The 27,303-nt window shown below is 43.1% G+C and overlaps 2 protein-coding genes across 2 annotated transcripts in view; one reads left to right on the forward strand and one right to left on the reverse strand.

The window, feature by feature from the left end:
• LOC146075793 (A.superbus venom factor 1-like) overlaps window positions 1-27,303 on the forward strand; it is a 262,596-nt gene that overhangs the window by 202,014 nt on the left and 33,279 nt on the right. The window lies entirely within an intron of this gene.
• LOC146072190 (venom factor-like) overlaps window positions 1-27,303 on the reverse strand; it is a 113,210-nt gene that overhangs the window by 60,386 nt on the left and 25,521 nt on the right. Inside the window, exons 6-12 of the mRNA XM_083179516.1 lie at window positions 26,060-26,142; window positions 25,201-25,288; window positions 13,099-13,201; window positions 12,362-12,482; window positions 10,874-10,989; window positions 10,597-10,743; window positions 8,874-9,080 (exon numbers count right to left, since the gene is read on the reverse strand). Of these exons, the coding sequence (XP_083035642.1) occupies window positions 8,874-9,080; window positions 10,597-10,743; window positions 10,874-10,989; window positions 12,362-12,482; window positions 13,099-13,201; window positions 25,201-25,288; window positions 26,060-26,142 (865 nt within the window). The remainder of the gene's footprint in view (window positions 1-8,873; window positions 9,081-10,596; window positions 10,744-10,873; window positions 10,990-12,361; window positions 12,483-13,098; window positions 13,202-25,200; window positions 25,289-26,059; window positions 26,143-27,303) is intronic.

The raw sequence follows: 27,303 nt of genomic DNA on the forward strand, positions 1-27,303 counted from the left end.
CAAAAATCTGGTACAAGAAGCTGGCCGTGCATATCATCCAGATGGCACTGTATAACGCTTACGTGCTATTCCGTTCTACCGGCCAGAGGGGGACATTTATGCACTTTCAAGAGGAAGTCATAAAGGACCTAATATTTGGGAACCAGCAGGCAGAGGGCCCCAGTACTTCTAGTACTGGCCCCCGTATTGTACCAGGGCAGCATTTTCCTGATGAAATCCCCTCCACTGGAAAAAAGGGCAGGACACAAAAAAGGTGCAAAGTTTGCTATAAAAAGGGAATAAGAAAGCAAACTATTTTCCAGTGTGACACTTGCCCCGACAAACCCGGCCTATGTATAAAGGAGTGTTTTAAATTATACCACACATCTATGGAATATTAGGTTCATAATTTCACCGTGCTTCGGGGGTCTTGCTAATGCCACATAGCACCCACCATTCATTTCACCAGAATCAGAGCCGCAAAATCCAAAAATCACTCCTTCCCTTCTGAGTCCTGCCATGCACCCAACTGGTATTTTTTGGTCACATGTGAGGCATTGCCGTACTCGGGAGAAATTGGGGCACAGATTTTGGGGTGCTTTTTCTCCTTCATACCTTCTGAAAATAAAAAATTTTGAGCCAGAACTGCATTTTTGTGTAAAAAAATGTAATTTTTCATTTTCACTGCCCAGTTGTACCACAATTGGTGAAACCCCTGGGGGTTTGAAATGTACACTATACCCCTAGATGAATTCCCTGAGGGGTGTAGTTTGCAAAATGGGGTCACTTGTGGGGGGGTTCCACTGTATTGGTGCTTTGGGGGTCTTGCTAATGCGACATAGCACCCACCAACATTCCACCAGAATTTGTGCTGCAAAATCCAAATATCACTCCTTCCCTTCTGAGTCCTGCCACTTTTTGGTCACACATGAGGCATTGCCGTACTCGGGAGAAATTGGGGCACAGATTTTGGGGTGCTTTTTCTCCTTCATACCTTCTGAAAATGAAAAATTTTGAGCCAGAACTGCATTTTTGTGTAAAAAAATGTAATTTTTCATTTTCACTGCCTAGTTGTATCAAAATTGGTGAAACCCCTGGGGGTTTGAAATGTACACTATACCCCTAGATGAATTCCCTGAGGGGTGTAGTTTGCAAAATGGGGTCACTTGTGGGGGGGTTCCACTGTATTGGTGCTTTGGGGGTCTTGCTAATGCGACATAGCACCCACCAACATTCCACCACCAAAAATCACTCCTTCCCTTCTGAGTCCTGCCATGCACCCAAATGGTATTTTTTGGTCACATGTGAGGCATTGCCGTACTCGGGAGAAATTGGGGCACAGATTTTGGGGTGCTTTGTCTCCTTCATTCCTTGTGAAAATGAAAAATTTTGAGCCAGAACTGCATTTTTTGTGTAAAAAATGTAATTTTGCATTTGCACAGCCCAGTTGTATCAAAATTGGTGAAACCCCTGGGGGTTTGAAATGTACACTATACCCCTAGATGAATTCCCTGAGGGGTGTAGTTTGCAAAATGGGGTCACTTGTGGGGGGGTTCCACTGTATTGGTGCTTGGGGGGTCTTGCTAATGCGACATAGCACCCACCAAAATTCCACCACCAAAAATCACTCCTTCCCTTCTGAGTCCTGCCATGCACCCAAATGGTATTTTTTGGTCACATGTGAGGCATTGCCGTACTCGGGAGAAATTGGGGCACAGATTTTGGGTGCTTTTTCTCCTTCATACCTTCTGAAAATGAAAAATTTTGAGCCAGAACTGCATTTTTGTGTAAAAAAATGTAATTTTTCATTTTCACTGCCCAGTTGTATCAAAATTGGTGAAACCCCTGGGGGTTTGAAATGTACACTATACCCCTAGATGAATTCCCTGAGGGGTGTAGTTTGCAAAATGGGGTCACTTGTGGGGGGGTTCCACTGTATTGGTGCTTTGGGGGTCTTGCTAATGCGACATAGCACCCACCAACATTCCACCAGAATTTGTGCTGCAAAATCCAAATATCACTCCTTCCCTTCTGAGTCCTGCCACTTTTTGGTCACACATGAGGCATTGCCGTACTCGGGAGAAATTGGGGCACAGATTTTGGGGTGCTTTTTCTCCTTCATACCTTCTGAAAATGAAAAATTTTGAGCCAGAACTGCATTTTTGTGTAAAAAAATGTAATTTTTCATTTTCACTGCCCAGTTGTATCAAAATTGGTGAAACCCCTGGGGGTTTGAAATGTACACTATACCCCTAGATGAATTCCCTGAGGGGTGTAGTTTGCAAAATGGGGTCACTTGTGGGGGGGTTCCACTGTATTGGTGCTTGGGGGGTCTTGCTAATGCGACATAGCACCCACCAAAATTCCACCAGAATCTGAGCTGCAAAATCCAAAAATCACTCCTTCCCTTCTGAGTCCTGCCATGCACCCAAATGGTATTTTTTGGTCACATGTGAGGCATTGCCGTACTCGGGAGAAATTGGGGCACAGATTTTGGGGTGCTTTTTCTCCTTCATGTCTTCTGAAAATGAAAAATTTTGAGCCAGAACTGCATTTTTGTGTAAAAAAATGTAATTTTTCATTTTCACTGCCCAGTTGTATCAAAATTGGTGAAACCCCTTGGGGTTTGAAATGTACACTATACCCCTAGATGAATTCCCCGAGGGGTGTAGTTTGCAAAATGGGGTCACTTGTGGGGGGGTTCCACTGTATTGGTGCTTTGGGGGTCTTGCTAATGCGACATAGCACCCACCAACATTCCACCACCAAAAATCACTCCTTCCCTTCTGAGTCCTGCCATGCACCCAACTGGTATTTTTTGGTCACATATGAGGCATTGCCATACTCGGGAGAAATTGGGGCACAGATTTTGGGGTGCTTTTTCTCCTTCATACCTTATGAAAATGAAAAATTTTGAGCCAGAACTGCATTTTTGTGTAAAAAAATGTAATTTTTCATTTTCACTGCCCAGTTGTATCAAAATTGGTGAAACCCCTGGGGGTTTGAAATGTACACTATACCCCTAGATGAATTCCCTGAGGGGTTTAGTTTGCAAAATGGGGTCACTTGTGGGGGGGTTCCACTGTATTGGTGCTTGGGGGGTCTTGCTAATGCAACATAGCACCCACCAACATTCCACCAGAATCTGAGCTGCAAAATCCAAAAATCACTCCTTCCTTTCTGAGTCCTGCCATGCACCCAAATGGTATTTTTTGGTCACATGTGAGGCATTGCCGTACTCGGGAGAAATTGGGGCACAGATTTTGGGGTGCTTTGTCTCCTTCATTCCTTGTGAAAATGAAAAATTTTGAGCCAGAACTGCATTTTTGTGTAAAAAATGTAATTTTTCATTTTCACTGCCCAGTTGTACCACAATTGGTGAAACCCCTGGGGGTTTGAAATGTACACTATACCCCTAGATGAATTCCCTGAGGGGTGTAGTTTGCAAAATGGGGTCACTTGTGGGGGGGTTCCTAAATTTTAGCATCTTATGGTGCCTAGAAACCTACATGGTGCCTAAAAAATAATCTCATAAAAAGGAGGCTCCAAAATCAAGTAGGTGCTCCTTCTATTATGAAGCCTGTGGTTTGGTCAACGTGCACACTAGGGCCACATATAGGATATTTATGAAAACAAAAGAATTGGGGGAATCAATTTTTAGTCACATTTCTCTAGTAAAATGTACTGTGTTCCTTAGAAAAATGTATTAAAATTGCAAATCTGCAAAAAAAATGAAATTTTGAAATTTCACCTACACTTTGTTTTAATTCCTGTGAAACACCTAAAGGGTTAACAAACTTCCAAAATGCTGTTTTGAATACTGTGAGGGGTGCAGTTTTTGAAATGGTATCATTTATGGGGGTGTCTCACATACAAGTCCCTCAAAGTCACATCAGAACTGAACTGGTCCCTAAAAAAATCAGTGTTTGAAATTTTCTTGAAAATTTGAGAATTTGCTATTCATATTGTAAGCCTCCTAGTGTCCAAAAAAATTAAAAGGAAGTTGAAATAATGATGGAAACATAAAGTAGACATATGGTCTATGTTAGTTATTAACTATTTTGAGTGGTATGATTATTTGTCTCACAAGCAGAAAATTTAACATTTTGGAAATTGCTAAATTTTCCATTTTTTTACGACATTTTGGTATTTTTCACAAAAAAACACAGACTGTATCGACCCAAATTTACCACTAATTTGAAGTACAATGTGTCACGAAAAAACAATCTCAAAATCACTGGGATAAGTAAAAGCAAAAAAAAGTTATCCCCACTTAAGTGATACATGTCAGATTTGAAAAAAAGGGCTCTGTCAGGAACGCAAAAACTGGCTCTGTCAGGAAGGGGTTAAAAAAAAAAATACATTGAGCTGAACAAATAACAACATACATAACTGAGTAAAACACTGATCGATGGCTGGTTGCAGATGGAGGAGGACTCACGTGGAGAAGGAGCGGTGGCTGAGAGCGGCAGTGTGCTAAGCCGCAGCATTGACCAGCGCCAGCGGGGGACTGGCGGTTCAGCCGGAAGACAACCCTCAGAGCCGCACATGGCGGCAAGCAGGGAGGTGACATCACCAGTGTGTCGGGAGAAGGGATGGAGAGCGGTGGCAGCGGTGATTCCTGCGGTGCAGCCTCTCTCCCCAAGCAGCAGAAGCGCTAAACCCGGCAGGCGATATCTTCCTACGCCAAGCCGCAGCAGTAAACCTGCGGGAAGCATGAGTGACGGCAGTGGGTTCCAGCGGGCGGCAGAGGAGTGTCTGTGTGCCTGAAGAGTGGGGCCCCAACAGGACTGCATCGCAGGGAGCGTGGGGACACCCCCGGAAATCCTCTATAGGTACAGCTGTGTACCTCAGCGGCCAGATACCCCGTGCAGCGGAGTGTGGCAACGCCTGGTGCCCACTTTTGAGTGTGGACAGACTGTCAGAACTGTAATAGTTTATTCTGTCAAGTAGAGATCAGAGTTTGTGGAAGAAGTGTGCCACCTGGTGGCCTAAGGATCAAAGTACAGCCCTCAGTTAACATTAAGGAGAAGTGTCGTTGATGTTCCAAGTGTGATCTCCTTCTTGGACTTTGAGTATTGTGCACAGGTTCCGTTCAGGACTGGCGGACCTTAGTAATAAAAAGTACCCGGGTACATAAGGTTCTGTTATACTGTAATGTTATGGTGATTATCTTTAAATGCCTGTGTGATGTCAAAGTGTTATTTGTAAATCCTATTTGATTCGGCGGTGATACTGTACCTACATTGTTTAAGGTATCCAATCGGTATCATTGTACCCTTAGTCAAGTAGTTGAAACGGAGTCAAATGACCCCATCCGTTGAGCAGTAGCACCGCGAATACCGAATAGTCTCTGTGCACCTAACTTAAACTGATTTTGAAGTTGGTTATTGCAATAATTGTTGTTGAAAGATCTGGATATTGTGTATCGTGATTCTGTACTGGGATTCTTGCATTGTCGTAATTCGTGTTGAGGTAGTCACCTCGTATTAAGGCTAAAAAGGCTGGCGCCCCTAGTTGCAGGCCCAGAATAAAAGGTCAAAGTGATATTCGTGTGGCCTGGTCTTTGTTGTCTATCTTGCGGAAACAAGAAGACTCCTGACCGGTTACGGAGACGACATCGGGAGTGCGGTTGCAGCACGTGTAAAGAAAATAACCAGGTACGGTTTAAGGGGGGTTACATTTTCAACCTCATCAACTATATTTCTATGAGCGCCATTGTATTATTTACAATATTGTCAACTGTGTACCCAGCTGTACTCATAGGGTACTCATTTTAAAATGTGCATCTTTTCAAAGCCGTTGGTGGATTTTCCTGCACAGTTTAATTTCTCAATATTATTAAAAGTAAACTGATTTTGCATTTGATATTATTGCTGCCAATCAACAGCTTTAAAAAAATAAATAAATACTGCCGCTACTAGACAATGGGTCTGATTCAGCTTTGTTAGCACGGCGGAAAAGCACACAACTGGGCAAAACCATGCTGCACTGCAGGTAGATATTTACATACTGTATGGGTGAGTTATTTTGTTTCTGTGCAGGGTTCTTAAGGTCCCCATACATTAGTCCTAAGGACAAGTGAGAGTTGATTGTCCCAGCAGCTCCCCAGGAGGGGTCACACGCGATTAGGCACTTCATGTGCCAAGTTTTGTATGTGATCAATCGCATGCAATTGATCACGTGCAACTCCCGGGGAGCTGCAGGTGGGAGGCAGACACTGGTGAGGGGATCAGGGAGCGGGGGACAGCAGCAGGCGGGGGATGCCCGTGACCAGAGAGCCGGCCAGAGGAGGGAACCGGGCAGGGGAATCTTATGTGCAGCCCATCCAACCTCCCGATTACGATCAGAGCATCGGGATGGACTGGATGTCTACATGGGCTGATTTCACGGCCCAATTCATCCAAATCGGGTGAAATCGTGCCCAAATTGCATAGCGTATGGTGGCCTTTACACTGTAATTTGAATTTCAGTTTGAACACACCTCCCCCAAATCTAACTCCCAGTTGCATGTGTTTTTCTTTGCTAACAAAGCTGAAACATGTATAAAATCTGCTGCATGGCTTAGTACATCTAATCCAGGTGCAGATTAACAGAATAGGGGTCCTGTGTGCAGACTCCGAGGGATCCCCACTTATCTATGCAAGTCTCCCAAACATACTTTCCTACTTTTGAAAACTAGTTTCAGGGAGATTATAGTTGGTAGTAAAATATTGCACAGCGCCCCATTGAGGGGGCATATCATGCTCCACCCAAAGGGCGTGTCTAGTTCCATATATGGAGATACCTAGAAGCAGGGGTGTGTACTGCTACATCTAAGAGGAATCTTCTAAAATGACTTATATCAAAATGTAGATGAGCCCCAGAGCAGTTAGAAAGAGTTACACTACTTGCTAAAGAAAAGTCACTGATACGTGTCAGTGATTGTTCATGTATTGTGTTTTACATGTGGTTCCATATAAATGGCCACAAGACATGCATGCAGCCTGAGGATCATTGTGTTTTATCACCAATGCTGGGAAAATGGCGCTAATCAATATTTTTCCCAAAAATGTAACAGCTACATAATGTGGGCTAGGCGAAATAAAATGGTTCCTTTAACTTCTTCTTTTTTCTGTTTGTGCTGCACTCTGTCACTTTAATGCATTTTAAACAATGGGTAGTGTTTTTTAATGTTTTTATAAAATCAGTTTATGTGCTGCACATTGTCACTTTAATCAAATTTTAGCAACACTTTTTTAATAATTATTATTCACGTTTTTTTATAATCCTTTAAAATATTGATAATATCTGATATGCTGTTTTCCGTTTCTATTGCCTTTTGGTTATATGGACATTGAAATAATGAACATTTGCCCAAAATGTCCGTGCGGTCCAAAAGACAGGAAGCCAAACAGGTGGACATAAGGGCTGGAACGCAAACAAGGAAGTGGACGTGAAACGCACAGCAGCGGTGAAAGGAATATGACCGCTTCCGGCTTTAGATACGTCACGTCCGGAACGTCCAGCCGGAAATAACAGCTGTACGGGATTGCATTATGATTGTGAACGGGGGATTTAAGAGCTGCCCCGTCCGTTGATGACAATACGCTTCTGAGGAAGGGCTCTATTAGCCCGAAAGCGCGCTTAAGCTTTTGTCATCACCAAACGGACCAGACCTGGGGGAGCCGCACTGTGGACGTTTGGGAAACCTTCTGCTTCATTTGTGGTCAGACCGGCCGGATTTCGTTCTACCCAGGATTGGGTGATATGTGTTTTTATCTTTTTATATCATGTGAGTGCACCATTAAAATTTGTTATATCCTTAACAAAACAGTATTGCACTATCCAGTTCTTTTACCAGCCCCATAGGTTTTGTTAACCTGAGGAGGAGAGAAACCAGATTTCGCCTAAAGACCTATGACATGCGCATTTATGACCTACGTCTGTGAGTGCACTGCTTGAATTAAAAACAATCAGAATTGCCTTACAATATTACACTATGGTCCTGTTTTGTTGCTTTTGTCTTTGAGTTTCTTTAGATCATATAATCTGGACTTATACAAACCAATAATTTGGTGTAAGTGTTATTACATTTCGCCAGTGGGTGTATCACCAACCCTTTCTATTCTCATATATGTCTTGAAGCTTGTTTGGTGGAAGCTTTTCTGGTGTCACCCTGGGCAGAAGTGCAGATTGCGCTGTGGAGATCAGCTTATTTCCTATACTATTTCAGGGAGTCTCCTGCAGAATGCAGGAGGGTAGGCAGCTATTCTCCCAAAACATGGCACCCATTTTCCCTGTGATTTAAAAACGGGAATTTGTGCAATTTGTGCCCCCTGGAACCAGGAGCCGGTGTGCACTGCAAACACTGCAACTCTTTATAGATAATCTTAAATACAAAATTATGATATTTTGATATTGTCAGAATTGTAATAAAAACACTAGGAAGACATGGGACTGTAAGCTGACTTGCAATATTTATTGCTTTCAATTATTCACAAAGGTTTTTTTAACCCCCATCTGAATTTTGAAAAATTACTGCTTAGTGGGTAGCTGCAAATAACTGTCACAGTTTCCAGACCACACAGCAGGTCCCATCTTCCACGTCACCTAACAGGTGCACAGGGAGAGTTCACCAACTGTCACTTCTTACAGAGCACAATGGTGATGCATTGTAAATGAAAAACAGACATTTTGCCACATCACTTCGAAATGAAGCAACAAATTAAAATGCCAATATTTTTTTTCTGCAAATCTACGGATCAAGGCCTTTAATTTGTTATATGTGCCGTGCTCAGACAGCAGCATCATAGAAATATGCAACTCATAAAAATTGTCCTTCTGCTATTAATATATACAGTAGATAGGAAGAGTAATGATGTCAGATAACGAGTAATGATCTTAGTCCTTACCACATAGTTAAACTGGGTGATCTGGTTTTGAACCCCAGGTACAGTGTTGCGGGTATTAAAGTGGATATTGAGATTTGTTCCTGGTTTCTGCACCCCTCCGGTGACGCTGAGATGCAGGTAATTGCCACCAATGGGCTTGTATGCAGTGGCTACCATGGTAGAAGAGGCTTGTTGGGCATCGGGTAATTTAGGATCTTTGGTTGTTACCTATAAGCAGAAGAAAGCCAGGAGTCAGGTAGAAGCCAACATCATGATTGAATAAACAATACAGTGTAAAAAACTAAGCACATCTCTGGGTTAGGCGTGCTTACTTTACCTTATCATCACCTGGTCCTCAGAACCACATTGTCCAACTGCAGTATACTCTAACATCAGGGTCTATGAACTAAGCCTTGGAGCAATGCATATTGTCCTACCGGCGTCTCCGGCAATATACAGAGGCGGAGTTTCATACAGAGGGGGAGTTTCATACAGAGGCGGAGTTTCATACAGAGGGGGAGTTTCATACAGAGGCGGAGTTTCATACAGAGGCGGAGTTGCCCAAAGCATAACATTGGAGCGCCATCTTTGAAACAACAGATACTGATTGATTGCTTTGGGCGAATCTGCGTTTTCTCTCTCCAAGGTGCAAAGTGATCTTATGGAGAAGTTTTACCATTGGGTTACTATGCACGGGCCTGTGAGGGTCTGAATATGCGGTCAAGGTTCCATCTCCTTGTTCCCTCTACCAAAGGCCTGCAACATGTCAATCATGCTGCACAGTCCATGCTCACTGTCACACACAGTCCTGATAACACCTGTCAGCTGCAACCAAATGAGTACTACATCCAGGGCATGAATCAGCCTCATTACGTGTCACATCTGTGCAGTTCCTCTTTCCTGCCTCTAGGTGTCACTCTCTGTCTGTGAGCTGCACCTGCGGACTGGCTATTTGGTATCTGGATGATAGTTCGACAGTGTCTAGATATAAAGGCTATATGTTGACACCAAAAGGTCAACATGCACAAGATCAAGATTGACACACAGTTGACACAAGCAATAGACCATCATGGCAATGGTTGATATATGAAACGTTCATGAGTTTTTCATGATTTTTTTTTTAAAAAGTTGGGATTTTTCATACAGTACTTTGCCATCAATGTGGACCCCTATTGGGAACCGCAAAGTGTGCCGTGTGACACACTTCTGTAGTATCCCATCCATCCTGCATAACTCCCACCTGTGTTTAATCTCTGCTGTGAGTATCCAGTTAGGTTCCATCCGATCCAGCCCGTATAACTTCTCCAGGTGTTCAAGAGCTCATGGGAAACCTTTTGAAATTGCACGTGCTGCTCCCTTTCTCTGGAATTCTCCACCTCTCACCATCAGACTCTCTACTCCTCTACAAAACTTCAAACTGGCTCTTAAGACCCACTTTCTGTCTGCCCCTCTCCTGTAGAATGTAAGCTATCATGAGCAGGGCCCTCTTCCCTCATGTGCTTTCCCTTCTCTTCATTAGACTATCTTCTACTCCATACTGCAATGGCACTGTTCACATTCCCTCCTGAATCTGTCCATGGCTGTGGGATGCATTGAGCTCCCTTCAGAACATTGGCGCTGGGATTAAGCCATGCCCCCTACATTACCAAGGCCAAATTACCACCTTGAATATCATCATCGTTGCCCCCCCCCCCCCCCCCCCAAAAAAAAAACCTAATACAACAGATTTAATTGCACACATTACCGTTATCTGCAGCGAGTCTCTATCTGAGGGTGTATTGACAGAGAATCTAACTGTCCCATCCGCCTGCGTTATTCCTCTCACTTTGCCTGGTTCAGCCTCCACAGGGACACGACGAGCCGGAGACCCGTCTGGGTTTGTAACAAATACCTAAGATAGTTAAACATAAATGAAATTATTCTTAACAGATGCAGGTGGCGATAAATCTAAAAGCCAAAGCAATGGGCAAAACTATGATGCACTGGTTACATCTGTCCCAATATATCATGGAGGTATTTACCATTAGGTCAGCGGGCATTCCTGGCTTGAAGTATTTGGAGGTTTTAGTGTAGAGGATTTTATATGGAGACTTCACAATATAAATATCATCCAGCTGTGCTTCCACCAAGTCACTGCCTGCGAGAGAGACATGAAAACCATTGGAAAGTCATATAAACGGCTTCACTAAGGTGTCAGTGACATCACAAAGGTAGAGTATCAACAAAGGTATCAAATAAAACATAAAGGTATCAATAAAAGGTATCAGAGACAACACAACAGTATCAACAAAGGTATCAGATATTTATATATGGCAAGCTCAGCCATTGATAGAACACGGTGGTATCTTGCCATGAGTTCTATGGTGGTGTGCTCATTTACTATCATTTGTACTGCTGAATTTGTCTAATAATTCAGCAGAAAATACTCCTCATAAAGGGGTGTCCCACCCCCCCCCCCCCCCCCCCCCCCCCACCAGAAGAACCCAGCCCCGGGCTGAAGCTGTACTTGCCACCGCTTGGCTGTGGGTGGCAGGCTGATGAGGTAGTGTTGTATTGTGTCACAAATAATGCTCTTTTTTTCTTTCTCTCTCTTTTTGGTTGTTACTCCCCTATCTATATCCTGTTGTCCTTTATCATTCAACAAGTTACCCCTCTCCATTATTTTCACTATCGATAAGGATTCATCCAACATTCTCTTGGGATATCCCTGTTCAAGAAAATCATTCTGCTCTGTTTTTCAAAAGCAACATTTGTCCCCCGTATTTTGGGAAACCGGGCCAAGAGCCTGGTGCTGGTTATATAAATACAGGGGGACCCCCTTTGAATTTCGCACCTGTATTTTTGCAACCAGGACCTGCTAAATGAGCCCAGGGCTGGGTGAATTATTTAATTATTTTTATATTTTATATGCACAGGCAGCATTGCATGTCTATGACTGATCTGTACAGTGCTTCAGCCTCATCCGTATTCGGCTGCCGGGAAACTAGGCAGAGGCTCTCGAAAATAAGGTTCTCCTGCTGGACCCACCTGGAAAAAGTGGACAAGTCACCTGCAATGGCGTCAGCTTCCCTCAACCCCTCCTTGGTGGGTAGTCTGTGGGGACCAGATGATGAGAATCGCATCATCGTCGCCCTGCTCCCCGCTGTTCAATGCCTGTGATACCAAGAATACACAGCAGGGGCGTGGCCAAAATGATGCAATTGCCATAGCTATGCCCCCACCACATGCTTCTTTGGTGAGCCCTGCCTCCGGCTCCACCCCCTTTTGCATCACATCCGCCCACCACCCCCTACTTCTTGGAGCCTAAAAGTCGTCAACCCTGCTTGTCATATCTCTGCTTTTTGACCGGTGCATCTGTTTGATCAGCACCTACTGTAGGCATAGAAAATGAAGGCAGCAAAGACCTACAGCAAAGACCAAGTTTTCTTGGCTGGCACCATGTTGTCTACGGTATTTAACAAACTCTGACTGTGAAGCATCAAATGAGAACATGTGGTTCCATAACTTACCTGACCCGGTGATGACAGTCACAGTCAAGTACAGCCTCCATTCCAGCATGTCTTCTTCTTTCTGGAAATACTTCAATAGGTCTTTCCTTTCCAAGACGGCTTCTCCCTCACCATTAGATATCTGGTTCATACAAATGGGAACAAACAGGCAAATACCTTAACTTTAAACTGACACAAACATCTAGTACAGAATGTACATATAATGAGGATCAATCATGTGTGTATTGAGGCTGGAGGAAGTGTTGTGCACAATGACGTTGAGGAAGCGGTAGGGCTTATTAATAATAATATTTTTGGAACCCCCTAGAAACTTCCCGTGTTTGCCCCTGCCATCAACAACTCATAGCAAGTTGTATACTTAATCATCGGGGGCCACCCAGCCCCCCCCCCTCCCAGCGATGAATAGGCCCCCTAATGTGGGTAGTGCAGACGATATACACTGACAAAACTTGCATTTGTAGAGAAGAACATAGAAACCAGCGTCCGATGGGTGCTGGATGACGGTGGTTAGTAGACCGACATTGGAATGTTAAAAGCTCGACAGTCGGTATCCTGACTGACAGGGGCCTGACTGACAAGAACCCCATAGACGTAGAATACAACCTGCAGCAAGTCCGCAAGAGGCTTCTTTGCACTAGACCCTCTGTGGAGTGCCGGCAGTCAGAATTCCCGCTTTGGTGTGATGACTGTCGGACTCCCATACCACCCCCCCTCTTACATAAGACAGATTTAGGTACCTCAACCCTTCTTAGAGATTCAGTCAGACTTTTCTTTTCTTTGTCTCTTTTCAATCCAAATAGAGTAAATGCTTTTCCATCCACAGGCTTCCCATATAGATAACTGAGAAGTGTAAAATAAAATAAATTGTATTAGCCATCACAAAAAACAGACACGTCCTGTACATATATCACTGATCACTAGTACACACAGACATCTCCTGTACATATATCACTTATCACTAGTACACACAGACACCTCCTGTACATATATCACTGATCACTAGTACACACAGACATCTCCTGTACATATATCACTGATCACTAGTACACACAGACACCTTCTGTACATATATCACTGATCACTGGTACACACAGACATCTCCTGTACATATATCACTGATCACTAGTACACACAGACACCTCCTGTACATATATCACTGATCACTAGTACACACAGACACCTCCTGTACATATATCACTGATCACTAGTACACACAGACATCTCCTGTACATATATCACTGATCACTAGTACACACAGACACCTCCTGTACATATATCACTGATCATTAGTACACACAGACATCTCCTGTACATATATCACTGATCACTAGTACACACAGACACCTCCTGTACATATATCACTGATCACTAGTAAACACAGACACCTCCTGTACATATATCACTGATCACTAGTACACACAGACACCTCCTGTACATATATCACTGATCACTAGTAAACACAGACACCTCCTGTACATATATCACTGATCACTAGTACACACAGACACCTCCTGTACATATATCACTGATCACTAGTACACACAGACACCTCCTGTACATATATCACTGATCACTAGTACACACAGACATCTCCTGTACATATATCACTGATCACTAGTACACACAGACACCTCCTGTACATATATCACTGATCATTAGTACACACAGACATCTCCTGTACATATATCACTGATCACTAGTACACACAGACACCTCCTGTACATATATCACTGATCACTAGTAAACACAGACACCTCCTGTACATATATCACTGATCACTAGTACACACAGACACCTCCTGTACATATATCACTGATCACTAGTAAACACAGACACCTCCTGTACATATATCACTGATCACTAGTACACACAGACACCTCCTGTACATATATCACTGATCACTAGTAAACACAGACACCTCCTGTACATATATCACTGATCATTAGTACACACAGACATCTCCTGTACATATATCACTGATCACTAGTACACACAGACACCTCCTGTACATATATCACTGATCACTAGTACACACAGACACCTCCTGTACATATATCACTGATCACTAGTAAACACAGACACCTCCTGTACATATATCACTGATCACTAGTACACACAGACACCTTCTGTACATATATCACTGATCACTAGTACACACATACACCTCCTGTACATATATCACTGATCACTAGTACACACAGACACCTCCTGTACATATGTCACTGATCACTAGTACACACAGACACCTTCTGTACATATATCACTGATCACTAGTACACACAGACACCTCCTGTACATATATCACTGATCACTAGTACACACGGACACCTCCTGTACATACAGTATATTACTGATCACTAGTACACCCAGACACCTCCTGTACATATATCACTGGTACACACAGACACCTCCTGTACATATATCGGTACTCTTTACCTAGCACGGCGCCCACGATGTCCATCCTGGTCATCGGGGGTAAAAAATCGCGGTCATCGCGGCCATCGCATGCACTAAAAAAACGGGTGCGACGCGATGCCCGCGATTTCCCATAGGGATCAATGTTAAAAGTGTGATTGGACGCGATTTTAGTGTTCAATGCTTCAATGCCCGCGATTTTTCCATAGGAAACAATGTTAAATGGGCCACAGAGCCCTAATAGTCCCCCTGAAGCCTTAAATGGCCCCCACAATTGTTAATGCCACCCCACGATCAACGTGAACCCGAAGCGTGGTGAGCGCAGCGAGCCCGCGAGGGGCGGCGGTACACGTCCTCCGACCTTTTCATACCCCCACTATCCACGTCGGCGTGGAGTTGAGAATAGAATAGTGTGGCGAGCGCAGCGAGCCACCGAGCCCGAAGCGTGGCGAGCGCAGCGAGCCCCGCGCGGGGACGCGGATACCTGTGAAGCCCGCGAAGGGGCGCGTTTACCTGTGAAGGTATCAGCGTCCCCTCGCGGGGCTTGCTGCGCTCGCCACGCTTCGGGCTCGGTGGCTCGCTACGCTCGCCACACTATTATATTCTCAGCTCCACGCCGATGTGGATAGTGGGGGTATGAAAAGGTCGGAGTACGCGTACCGCCGCCCCTCGCGGGCTCGCTGCGCTCGCCACGCTTCGGGTTCACGTTGATCGTGGGCTAGCGTTAACAATTGCGGGGGCCATTTCAGACTTCAGGGGGACTATTTGGGCTCTGTGGCCCATTTAACATTGTTTCCTATGGAAAAATCGCGGGCATTGAGGCATTGAACAGTAAAATCGCGTCCAATCACACTTTTAACATTGTTCCCTATGGGAAATCGAGGGCATCGCGTCGCACCCGTTTTTAAGTGCATTTGATGGCCGCGATGCCCGCGATGGGCGCCGTGCTAGGTAAAGAGTACCCATATATCACTGATCACTAGTACACACAGACACCTTCTGTACATATATCACTGATCACTACTACACAAAGACACCTCCTTGTACCTATATCACTGATCACTAGTACACACAGACACCTTCTGTACATACATCACTGATCACTAGTACACACAGACACCTCCTGTACATATATCACTGATCACCAGTACACACAGACATATCCTGTACATATATCACTGATCACTAGTACACACAGACACCTCCTGTACATATATCACTGATCACTAGTACACACATACACCTCCTGTACATATATCACTGATCACTAGTACACACAGGCACCTCCTGTACATATATCACTGGTACACCCAGACACCTCCTGTACATATATCACTGATCACTAGTACACACAGACACCTTCTGTACATATATCACTGATCACTACTACACACAGACACCTCCTTGTACCTATATCACTGATCAGTAGTACACACAGACACCTCCTGTACATATATCACTGATCACTAGTACACACAGACACCTCCTGTACATATATCACTGATCACTAGTACACACAGACACCTCCTGTACATATATCACTGATCACTGGTAAACACGGACACCTCCTGTACATATATCACTGACCACTGGTACACACAGACACCTCCTTGTACCTATATCACTGATCACTAGTACACACGGACACCTCCTGTACATATATCACTGATCACTAATACACACAGACACCTCCTGTACATATATCACTGATCACTAGTACACACAGACACCTTCTGTACATACATCACTGATCACTACTACACACATACACCTCCTTGTACCTATATCACTGATCACTAGTACACACGGACACCTCCTGAACATATATCACTGATCACTAATCCACACAGACACCTCCTGTACATATATCACTGATCACTAGTACACAGGGACACCTCCTGTACATATATTACTGATCACTGGTACACACAGATACCTCCTGTACATATATCACTGATCACCAGTACACACAGACATATCCTGTACATATATCACTGATCACTAGTACACACAGACACCTCCTGTACATATATCACTGATCACTAGTACACACAGACACCTCCTGTACATATGTCACTGATCACTAGTACACACATACACCTCCTGTACATCTATCACTGATCACTAGTACACACAGACACCTCATGTACATATATCACTGATCACTAGTACACACAGACATCTCCTGTACATATATCACTTATCACTAGTACACACAGACACCTCCTGTACATATATCACTGATCACTACTACACACAGACACCTCCTGTACATATGTCACTAATCACTAGTAAACACATACACCTCCTGTACATATATCACTGATCACTAGTACACACAGATACCTCCTGTACATATATCACTGATCACCAGTACACACAGACATATCCTGTACATATATCACTGATCACTAGTACACACAGACACCTCCTGTACATATGTCACTGATCACTAGTACACACATACACCTCCTGTACATATATCACTGATCACTAGTACACACAGACACATCCTATGCATATATCATTGATCAACAGTACACACAGACATATCCTGTACATATATCACTGATCACTAGTACACACAGACACCTCCTATACATATATCACTGATCACTAGTACACACAGACACCTCCTGTACATATATCACTGATCCCTAGTACACACAGACATCTCCTGTACAAATATCACTAATCACTAGTGTACACACACACACACACACACACACACACACACACATGCCTCCTTTACATATATCACTGATCACTAGTACAAACAGACACTTCTTTTACATATATCACTGTTAAATAGTACATGCAGATGACTCCTGTACATATATCACTGATCACTAGTATACACAGACACCTCCTGTACATATATCACTGATCACTAGTATACACAGACACCTCCTGTACATATATCACTGATCAATAGTACACACATACACCTCCTGTACATATATCACTGATCACCAGTACACACAGACACCTCCTGTACATATATCACTGATCACTAGTACACACAGATGCCACCTGTACATATATTACTGATCACTGGTACAACACAGTCACCTCCTGTACATATATCACAGATCACTGGTACACACAGACACCTCCTGTACATATATCACTAAGCATTAGTACACGCAGACACCTCCTGTACATATATAACTGATCACTAGTACACACAGACACCTCCTGTACATATATCACTGATCACTGGTGCACACAGTCACCTCCTGTACAAATATCACTGATCACTTGTACACACAGACACCTCCTGTACATATATCACTGATCACTAATCCACACAGACACCTCCTGTACATATATCACTGATCACTAGTACACAGGGACACCTCCTGTACATATATTACTGATCACTGGTACACACAGATACCTCCTGTACATATATCACTGATCACCAGTACACACAGACATATCCTGTACATATATCACTGATCACTAGTACACACAGACACCTCCTGTACATATATCACTGATCACTAGTACACACAGACACCTCCTGTACATATGTCACTGATCACTAGTACACACATACACCTCCTGTACATCTATAACTGATCACTAGTACACACAGACACCTCATGTACATATATCACTGATCACTAGTACACACAGACATCTCCTGTACATATATCACTGATCACTAGTACACACAGACACCTCCTGTACATATATCACTGATCACTACTACACACAGACACCTCCTGTACATATGTCACTGATCACTAGTAAACACATACACCTCCTGTACATATATCACTGATCACTAGTACACACAGATACCTCCTGTACATATATCACTGATCACCAGTACACACAGACATATCCTGTACATATATCACTGATCACTAGTACACACAGACACCTCCTGTACATATGTCACTGATCACTAGTACACACATACACCTCCTGTACATATATCACTGATCACTAGTACACACAGACACATCCTGTGCATATATCATTGATCAACAGTACACACAGACATATCCTGTACATATATTACTGATCACTAGTACACACAGACACCTCCTATACATATATCACTGATCACTAGTACAAACAGACACTTCTTTTACATTCACTGTTAAATAGTACATGCAGATGACTCCTGTACATATATCACTGATCACCAGTACACACAGACACCTCCTGTACATATATCACTGATCACTAGTACACACAGACGCCACCTGTACATATATTACTGATCACTGGTACAACACAGTCACCTCCTGTACATATATCACAGATCACTGGTACACACAGACACCTCCTGTACATATATCACTAAGCATTAGTACACGCAGACACCTCCTGTACATATATAACTGATCACTAGTACACACAGACACCTCCTGTACATATATCACTGATCACTGGTGCACACAGTCACCTCCTGTACAAATATCACTGATCACTTGTACACACAGACACCTCCTGTACATAAATCACTGATCACTAGTACACACAGATACCTCCTGTACATAGATCACTGATCACTGGCACATGCAGACACCTCCTATACATATATCACTGATCACTAGCACACACAGACGCCTCCTGTACATAGATCACTGATCACTAGCACACACAGACACCTCTTGTACATATATCAAAGATCACCAGTACACACAGACACCTCCTGTACATATATCACTGATCACTAGCACACACAGACACCTCCTGTACATAGATCACTGATCACTAGTACACAGACACCTCCTGTACATAGATCACTGATCACTAGTACACGCAGACACCTCCTGTACATATATCACTGATCACTAGTACACGCAGACACATCCTGTACATATATCACTGATCACTAGTACACAAAGACACCTCCTGTACATATATCACTGATCACTAGTATACACAGACATCTCCTGTACATATATCACTGATCACTAGTACACACAGACACCTCCTGTACATATATCACTGATCACTAGTACACACAGACACCTCCTGTACATATATCACTGATCACTAGCACACACAGACACCTCTTGTACATATATCACTGATCACTAGTACACACAGACACCTCCTGTACATATATCACTGATCACTAGCACACACAGACACCTCCTGTACATAGATCACTGATCACTAGTACACAGACACCTCCTGTACATAGATCACTGATCACTAGTACACGCAGACACCTCCTGTACATATATCACTGATCACTAGTACACGCAGACACCTCCTGTACATATATCACTGATCACTAGTACACACAGACACCTCCTGTACATATATCACTGATCACTAGTACACACGGACACCTCCTGTACATATATTACTGATCACTAGTACACCCAGACACCTCCTGTACATATATCACTGGTACACACAGACACCTCCTGTACATATATCGGTACTCTTTACCTAGCACGGCGCCCACGATGTCCATCCTGGTCATCGGGGGTAAAAAATCGCGGTCATCGCGGCCATCGCATGCACTAAAAAACCGGGTGCGACGCGATGCCCGCGATTTCCAATAGGGATCAATGTTAAAAGTGTGATTGGACGCGATTTTAGTGTTCAATGCCTCAATGCCCGCGATTTTTCAATAGGAAACAATGTTAAATGGGCCACAGAGCCCTAATAGTCCCCCTGAAGCCTTAAATGGCCCCCACAATTGTTAATGCCACCCCACGATCAACGTGAACCCGAAGCGTGGCGAGCGCAGCGAGCCCGCGAGGGGCGGCGGTACACGTCCTCCGACCTTTTCATACCCCCACTATCCACGTTGGCGTGGAGTTGAGAATAGAATAGTGTGGCGAGCGCAGCGAGCCACCGAGCCCGAAGCGTGGCGAGCGCAGCGAGCCCCGCGCGGGGACGCGGATACCTGTGAAGCCCGCAAAGGGACGCGTTTACCTGTGAAGGTATCAGCGTCCCCTCGCGGGGCTTGCTGCGCTCGCCACGCTTCGGGCTCGGTGGCTCGCTACGCTCGCCACACTATTATATTCTCAGCTCCACGCCGATGTGGATAGTGGGGGTATGAAAAGGTCGGAGTACGCGTACCGCTGCGCTCGCCACGCTTCGGGTTCACGTTGATCGTGGGGTAGCGTTAACAATTGTGGGGGCCATTTCAGACTTCAGGGGGACTATTTGGGCTCTGTGGCCCATTTAACATTGTTTCCTATGGAAAAATCGCGGGCATTGAGGCATTGAACAGTAAAATCGCGTCCAATCACACTTTTAACATTGTTCCCTATGGGAAATCGAGGGCATCGCGTCGCACCCGTTTTTAAGTGCATTTGATGGCCGCGATGCCCGCGATGGGCGCCGTGCTAGGTAAAGAGTACCCATATATCACTGATCACTAGTACACACAGACACCTTCTGTACATATATCACTGATCACTACTACACAAAGACACCTCCTTGTACCTATATCACTGATCACTAGTACACACAGACACCTTCTGTACATACATCACTGATCACTAGTACACACAGATACCTCCTGTACATATATCACTGATAACCAGTACACACAGACATATCCTGTACATATATCACTGATCACTAGTACACACAGACACCTCCTGTACATATATCACTGATCACTAGTACACACATACACCTCCTGTTCATATATCACTGATCACTAGTACACACAGACACCTCCTGTACATATATCACTGGTACACCCAGACACCTCCTGTACATATATCACTGATCACTAGTATACACAGACACCTCCTGTACATATATCACTGATCACTAGTATACACAGACACCTCCTGTACATATATCACTGATCAATAGTACACACATACACCTCCTGTACATATATCACTAATCACCAGTACACACAGACACCTCCTGTACATATATCACTGATCACTAGTACACACAGACGCCACCTGTACATATATTACTGATCACTGGTACAACACAGTCACCTCCTTGTACCTATATCACTGACCACTGGTACACACAGACACCTCCTTGTACCTATATCACTGATCACTAGTACACACGGACACCTCCTGTACATATATCACTGATCACTAATACACACAGACACCTCCTGTACATATATCACTGATCACTAGTACACACAGACACCTTCTGTACATACATCACTGATCACTACTACACACATACACCTCCTTGTACCTATATCACTGATCACTAGTACACACGGACACCTCCTGTACATATATCACTGATCACTAATCCACACAGACACCTCCTGTACATATATCACTGATCACTAGTACACAGGGACACCTCCTGTACATATATTACTGATCACTGGTACACACAGATACCTCCTGTACATATATCACTGATCACCAGTACACACAGACATATCCTGTACATATATCACTGATCACTAGTACACACAGACACCTCCTGTACATATATCACTGATCACTAGTACACACAGACACCTCCTGTACATATGTCACTGATCACTAGTACACACATACACCTCCTGTACATCTATCACTGATCACTAGTACACACAGACACCTCATGTACATATATCACTGATCGCTAGTACACACAGACATCTCCTGTACATATATCACTGATCACTAGTACACACGGACACCTCCTGTACATATATCACTGATCACTAATACACACAGACACCTCCTGTACATATATCACTGATCACTAGTACACACAGACACCTTCTGTACATACATCACTGATCACTACTACACACATACACCTCCTTGTACCTATATCACTGATCACTAGTACACACGGACACCTCCTGTACATATATCACTGATCACTAATCCACACAGACACCTCCTGTACATATATCACTGATCACTAGTACACAGGGACACCTCCTGTACATATATTACTGATCACTGGTACACACAGATACCTCCTGTACATATATCACTGATCACCAGTACACACAGACATATCCTGTACATATATCACTGATCACTAGTACACACAGACACCTCCTGTACATATATCACTGATCACTAGTACACACAGACACCTCCTGTACATATGTCACTGATCACTAGTACACACATACACCTCCTGTACATCTATCACTGATCACTAGTACACACAGACACCTCATGTACATATATCACTGATCGCTAGTACACACAGACATCTCCTGTACATATATCACTGATCACTAGTACACACAGACACCTCCTGTACATATATCACTGATCACTACTACACACAGACACCTCCTGTACATATGTCACTGATCACTAGTAAACACATACACCTCCTGTACATATATCACTGATCACCAGTACACACAGACATATCCTGTACATATATCACTGATCACTAGTACACACAGACACCTCCTGTACATATGTCACTGATCACTAGTACACACATACACCTCCTGTACATATATCACTGATCACTAGTACACACAGACACATCCTGTGCATATATCACTGATCAACAGTACACACAGACATATCCTGTACATATATCACTGATCACTAGTACACACAGACACCTCCTATACATATATCACTGATCACTAGTACACACAGACACCTCCTGTACATATATCACTGATCCCTAGTACACACAGACATCTCCTGTACAAATATCACTAATCACTAGTACACACACACACACACATGCCTCCTTTACATATATCACTGATCACTAGTACAAACAGACACTTCTTTTACATATATCACTGTTAAATAGTACATGCAGATGACTCCTGTACATATATCACTGATCACTAGTATACACAGACACCTCCTGTACATATATCACTGATCACTAGTATACACAGACACCTCCTGTACATATATCACTGATCAATAGTACACACATACACCTCCTGTACATATATCACTGATCACCAGTACACACAGACACCTCCTGTACATATATCACTGATCACTAGTACACACAGACGCCACCTGTACATATATTACTGATCACTGGTACAACACAGTCACCTCCTGTACATATATCACAGATCACTGGTACACACAGACACCTCCTGTACATATATCACTAAGCATTAGTACACGCATACACCTCCTGTACATATATAACTGATCACTAGTACACACAGACACCTCCTGTACATATATCACTGATCACTGGTGCACACAGTCACCTCCTGTACAAATATCACTGATCACTTGTACACACAGACACCTCCTGTACATAAATCACTGATCACTAGTACACACAGATACCTCCTGTACATAGATCACTGATCACTGGCACATGTAGACACCTCCTATACATATATCACTGATCACTAGCACACACAGACGCCTCCTGTACATAGATCACTGATCACTAGCACACACAGACACCTCTTGTACATATATCAAAGATCACCAGTACACACAGACACCTCCTGTACATATATCACTGATCACTAGCACACACAGACACCTCCTGTACATAGATCACTGATCACTAGTACACAGACAACTCCTGTACATAGATCACTGATCACTAGTACACGCAGACACCTCCTGTACATATATCACTGATCACTAGTACACGCAGACACATCCTGTACATATATCACTGATCACTAGTACACAAAGACACCTCCTGTACATATATCACTGATCACTAGTACACACAGACACCTCCTGTACATATATCACTGATAACTAGTACACACAGACACCTCCTGTACATATATCACTGATCACTAGCACACACAGACACCTCTTGTACATATATCATAGATCACCAGTACACACAGACACCTCCTGTACATATATCACTGATCACTAGCGCACACAGACACCTCCTGTACATAGATCACTGATCACTAGTACACAGACACCTCCTGTACATAGATCACTGATCACTAGTACACGCAGACACCTCCTGTACATATATCCTGATCACTAGTACACGCAGACACCTCCTGTACATATATCACTGATCACTAGTACACAAAGACACCTCCTGTACATATATCACTGATCACTAGTATACACAGACATCTCCTGTACATATATCACTGATCACTAGTACACACAGACACCTCCTGTACATATATCACTGATCACTAGTACACACAGACACCTCCTGTACATATATATTACTGATCACTAGTACACACATACATATCCTGTACATATATCACTGATCACTAGTACACACATACATATCCTGTATATAGATCACTGATCCCTAGTACACACAGACACCTCCTGTACATATATCACTGATAACTAGGACAAACAGAATCCTCCTGTACATATATCACTGATCACTAGTACACGCAGACACCTCCTGTACATATATCTCTGATCACTAGTACACACAGACACCTCCGTACATATATCACTGATCACTAGTACACACATACACCTCTAATATCTTTTTTTTTTTTACCTATGTAATGCAAACCTCATAAATACACATGTACTCACTTTGCTGATATTTTCACTCTTAGTTCTTGATCTTTTATGTAGAAATAATTTTGATCTGGCTCGAGCTTTATTTCAAAACTTGGCAGCACTGAAAGGGTTAAGAACAAAATGCTCATCTTAGTATATCTCTAATAAATAAATTCATTCCTCTTCTTGATTACAGAAAATCAAATTGAGAAAATTGAGCTGTCTTATTGTGTGTCGCATCATAGACCAGTAGGTAGTCTCCTCCCAAGCCTTGCTTAATAGTGGGGGTTGTTCTGGGGGTTAAATCCACAGCCATGCAAATCCACCAAACCCTACCCGACGAATGAACGCCCACACACCAGGGGGGCTGTGTATATATGTGTATGTACACTTTGTGTGTGTGTGTGTCTGTGTGTGCATTGGGGGGCTGCGTATATGTATACTATGTGTGGTCGGCTCTGTATGTGTATACTGTGTGTGTGTGTCTGTGTGTGTCGGCTGTGTGTATGTATACTACTACTACTACTGCTGCTACTACTACAATTACTACTACTACTGCTGCTACTACTACTACTGCCACTACTAAAATTGGTGGAATGTAATAGGCTGTGAGAATCAGAAAATGAGAGTTCACATGAGAGAGTTGTTATTTAAAGCGGCAATCATTTGAACAAAGTTGATTATGCAGTGTAAATGATTGAGACATTAAAATAATATGGGAGAACTGTGACAGAAACTCTCACTTTCCGATTCTCACTCTCAGGAGAGGTGAGTATAATATATACATGCAAGGTATGTGGCATTGGCACCCCGGAACCCAATGGCCCATGTGCACGGCTCACCCTACAACCATGAAATTGGTGCCACTGATATGAACCATTGTAAATCCTACCATATTCTTTCACTTCAAAGTTAGTTGTGTAATTCTGTGTCAGCGTGTCCTCAAACTTTGCTGATAGGGTCCATACTCCCAAACTGTAAAAATAAAATAATGTATATTTTAGAGTACATAAAGAACACCCTTATTTTTAGTCCACATCTATTTTATCTGTGTAAGTAAGATGTTGCCTATATTGGCTTTTATAATATGTAAAAAGGGAAGGTTATCTCCACACAGAGCTCACTGATACACAATTGATACAGTTTACTATATTTAGTTACACTGTTTAGCCTTGCTGGCATTTTGCCCAGACATTCTAGGAGAAATGATGTTGCTGGTGAGGTATATCAGATTATTTCAAGCTTGAAGAAGCGTTTTTCTAGCGAAACACGTGTCCTATACCTAGATAGGGCCAGCTTGTAGACTGATGTGATGTAGGTTGCAGGAAATGTATTGTCCGAATTTTTGATAATAATCATCAGGATACATATCTCCTCCTAGGCATAGCACAGATAAAAATCTAGTACCCTCATGTGAGAGGGCGGCTTTGGAACAATTAATAGCAGTCGGTACATGGGAATTCGGGACAAATATATAAATGTCCTAGTATTACCATACAGGACAAATACCAGCAGATGTCACTGTTGCTCTCTAAAATAAATAATCTGACATACCTCACCAGCAACATAATTTCTCCTAGAATGTCTGGGCAAAATGCCAGCCAGGCTAAATAATGTAACTAAATAAAGTGAACTGAATCAATTGTGTATCAGTGAGCTCTGTGTGGAGATAATCTTCCCTTGTTACATATTATAAAAGCCAATATAGGCAACATTGAGTAAATATTAACAGGGAACACAAACTATAAATTATCAACACTATAATTAAGGAATATATTTCCTAAAAATATCCTGATAGGATTCGTCCTACATATAACGAGCACCACATCCTCCAGCTACTTCCGCCCATATTTCAAACTTTACAAACACATTCTTTATCCTTTCTCTCACTATATGAGTATGTGTTAGTCCTATTTAAACCTCTTATTTCGTTATATTGTGGGTGTCTCCTTATCCATTTTCGTACCAATAAAGACAAGAGGAGCCGACACGGTTTTATATATCTTCAATGAGATCCTATATCAATTGTTCATCAGGTGTGCATCCGCAAACAACGTATTTTTCTTTCTAAATGATGACTCCCAGTTGGTCAGGATAGCACCCATGCTGTTATAAACATATAAACAGCGGTTTCCT

This window comes from Crinia signifera, chromosome 4, assembly GCF_055691185.1.
Source record: "Crinia signifera chromosome 4, ASM5569118v1, whole genome shotgun sequence".
In the NCBI taxonomy this organism is placed as follows: Eukaryota; Metazoa; Chordata; class Amphibia; order Anura; family Myobatrachidae; genus Crinia; species Crinia signifera.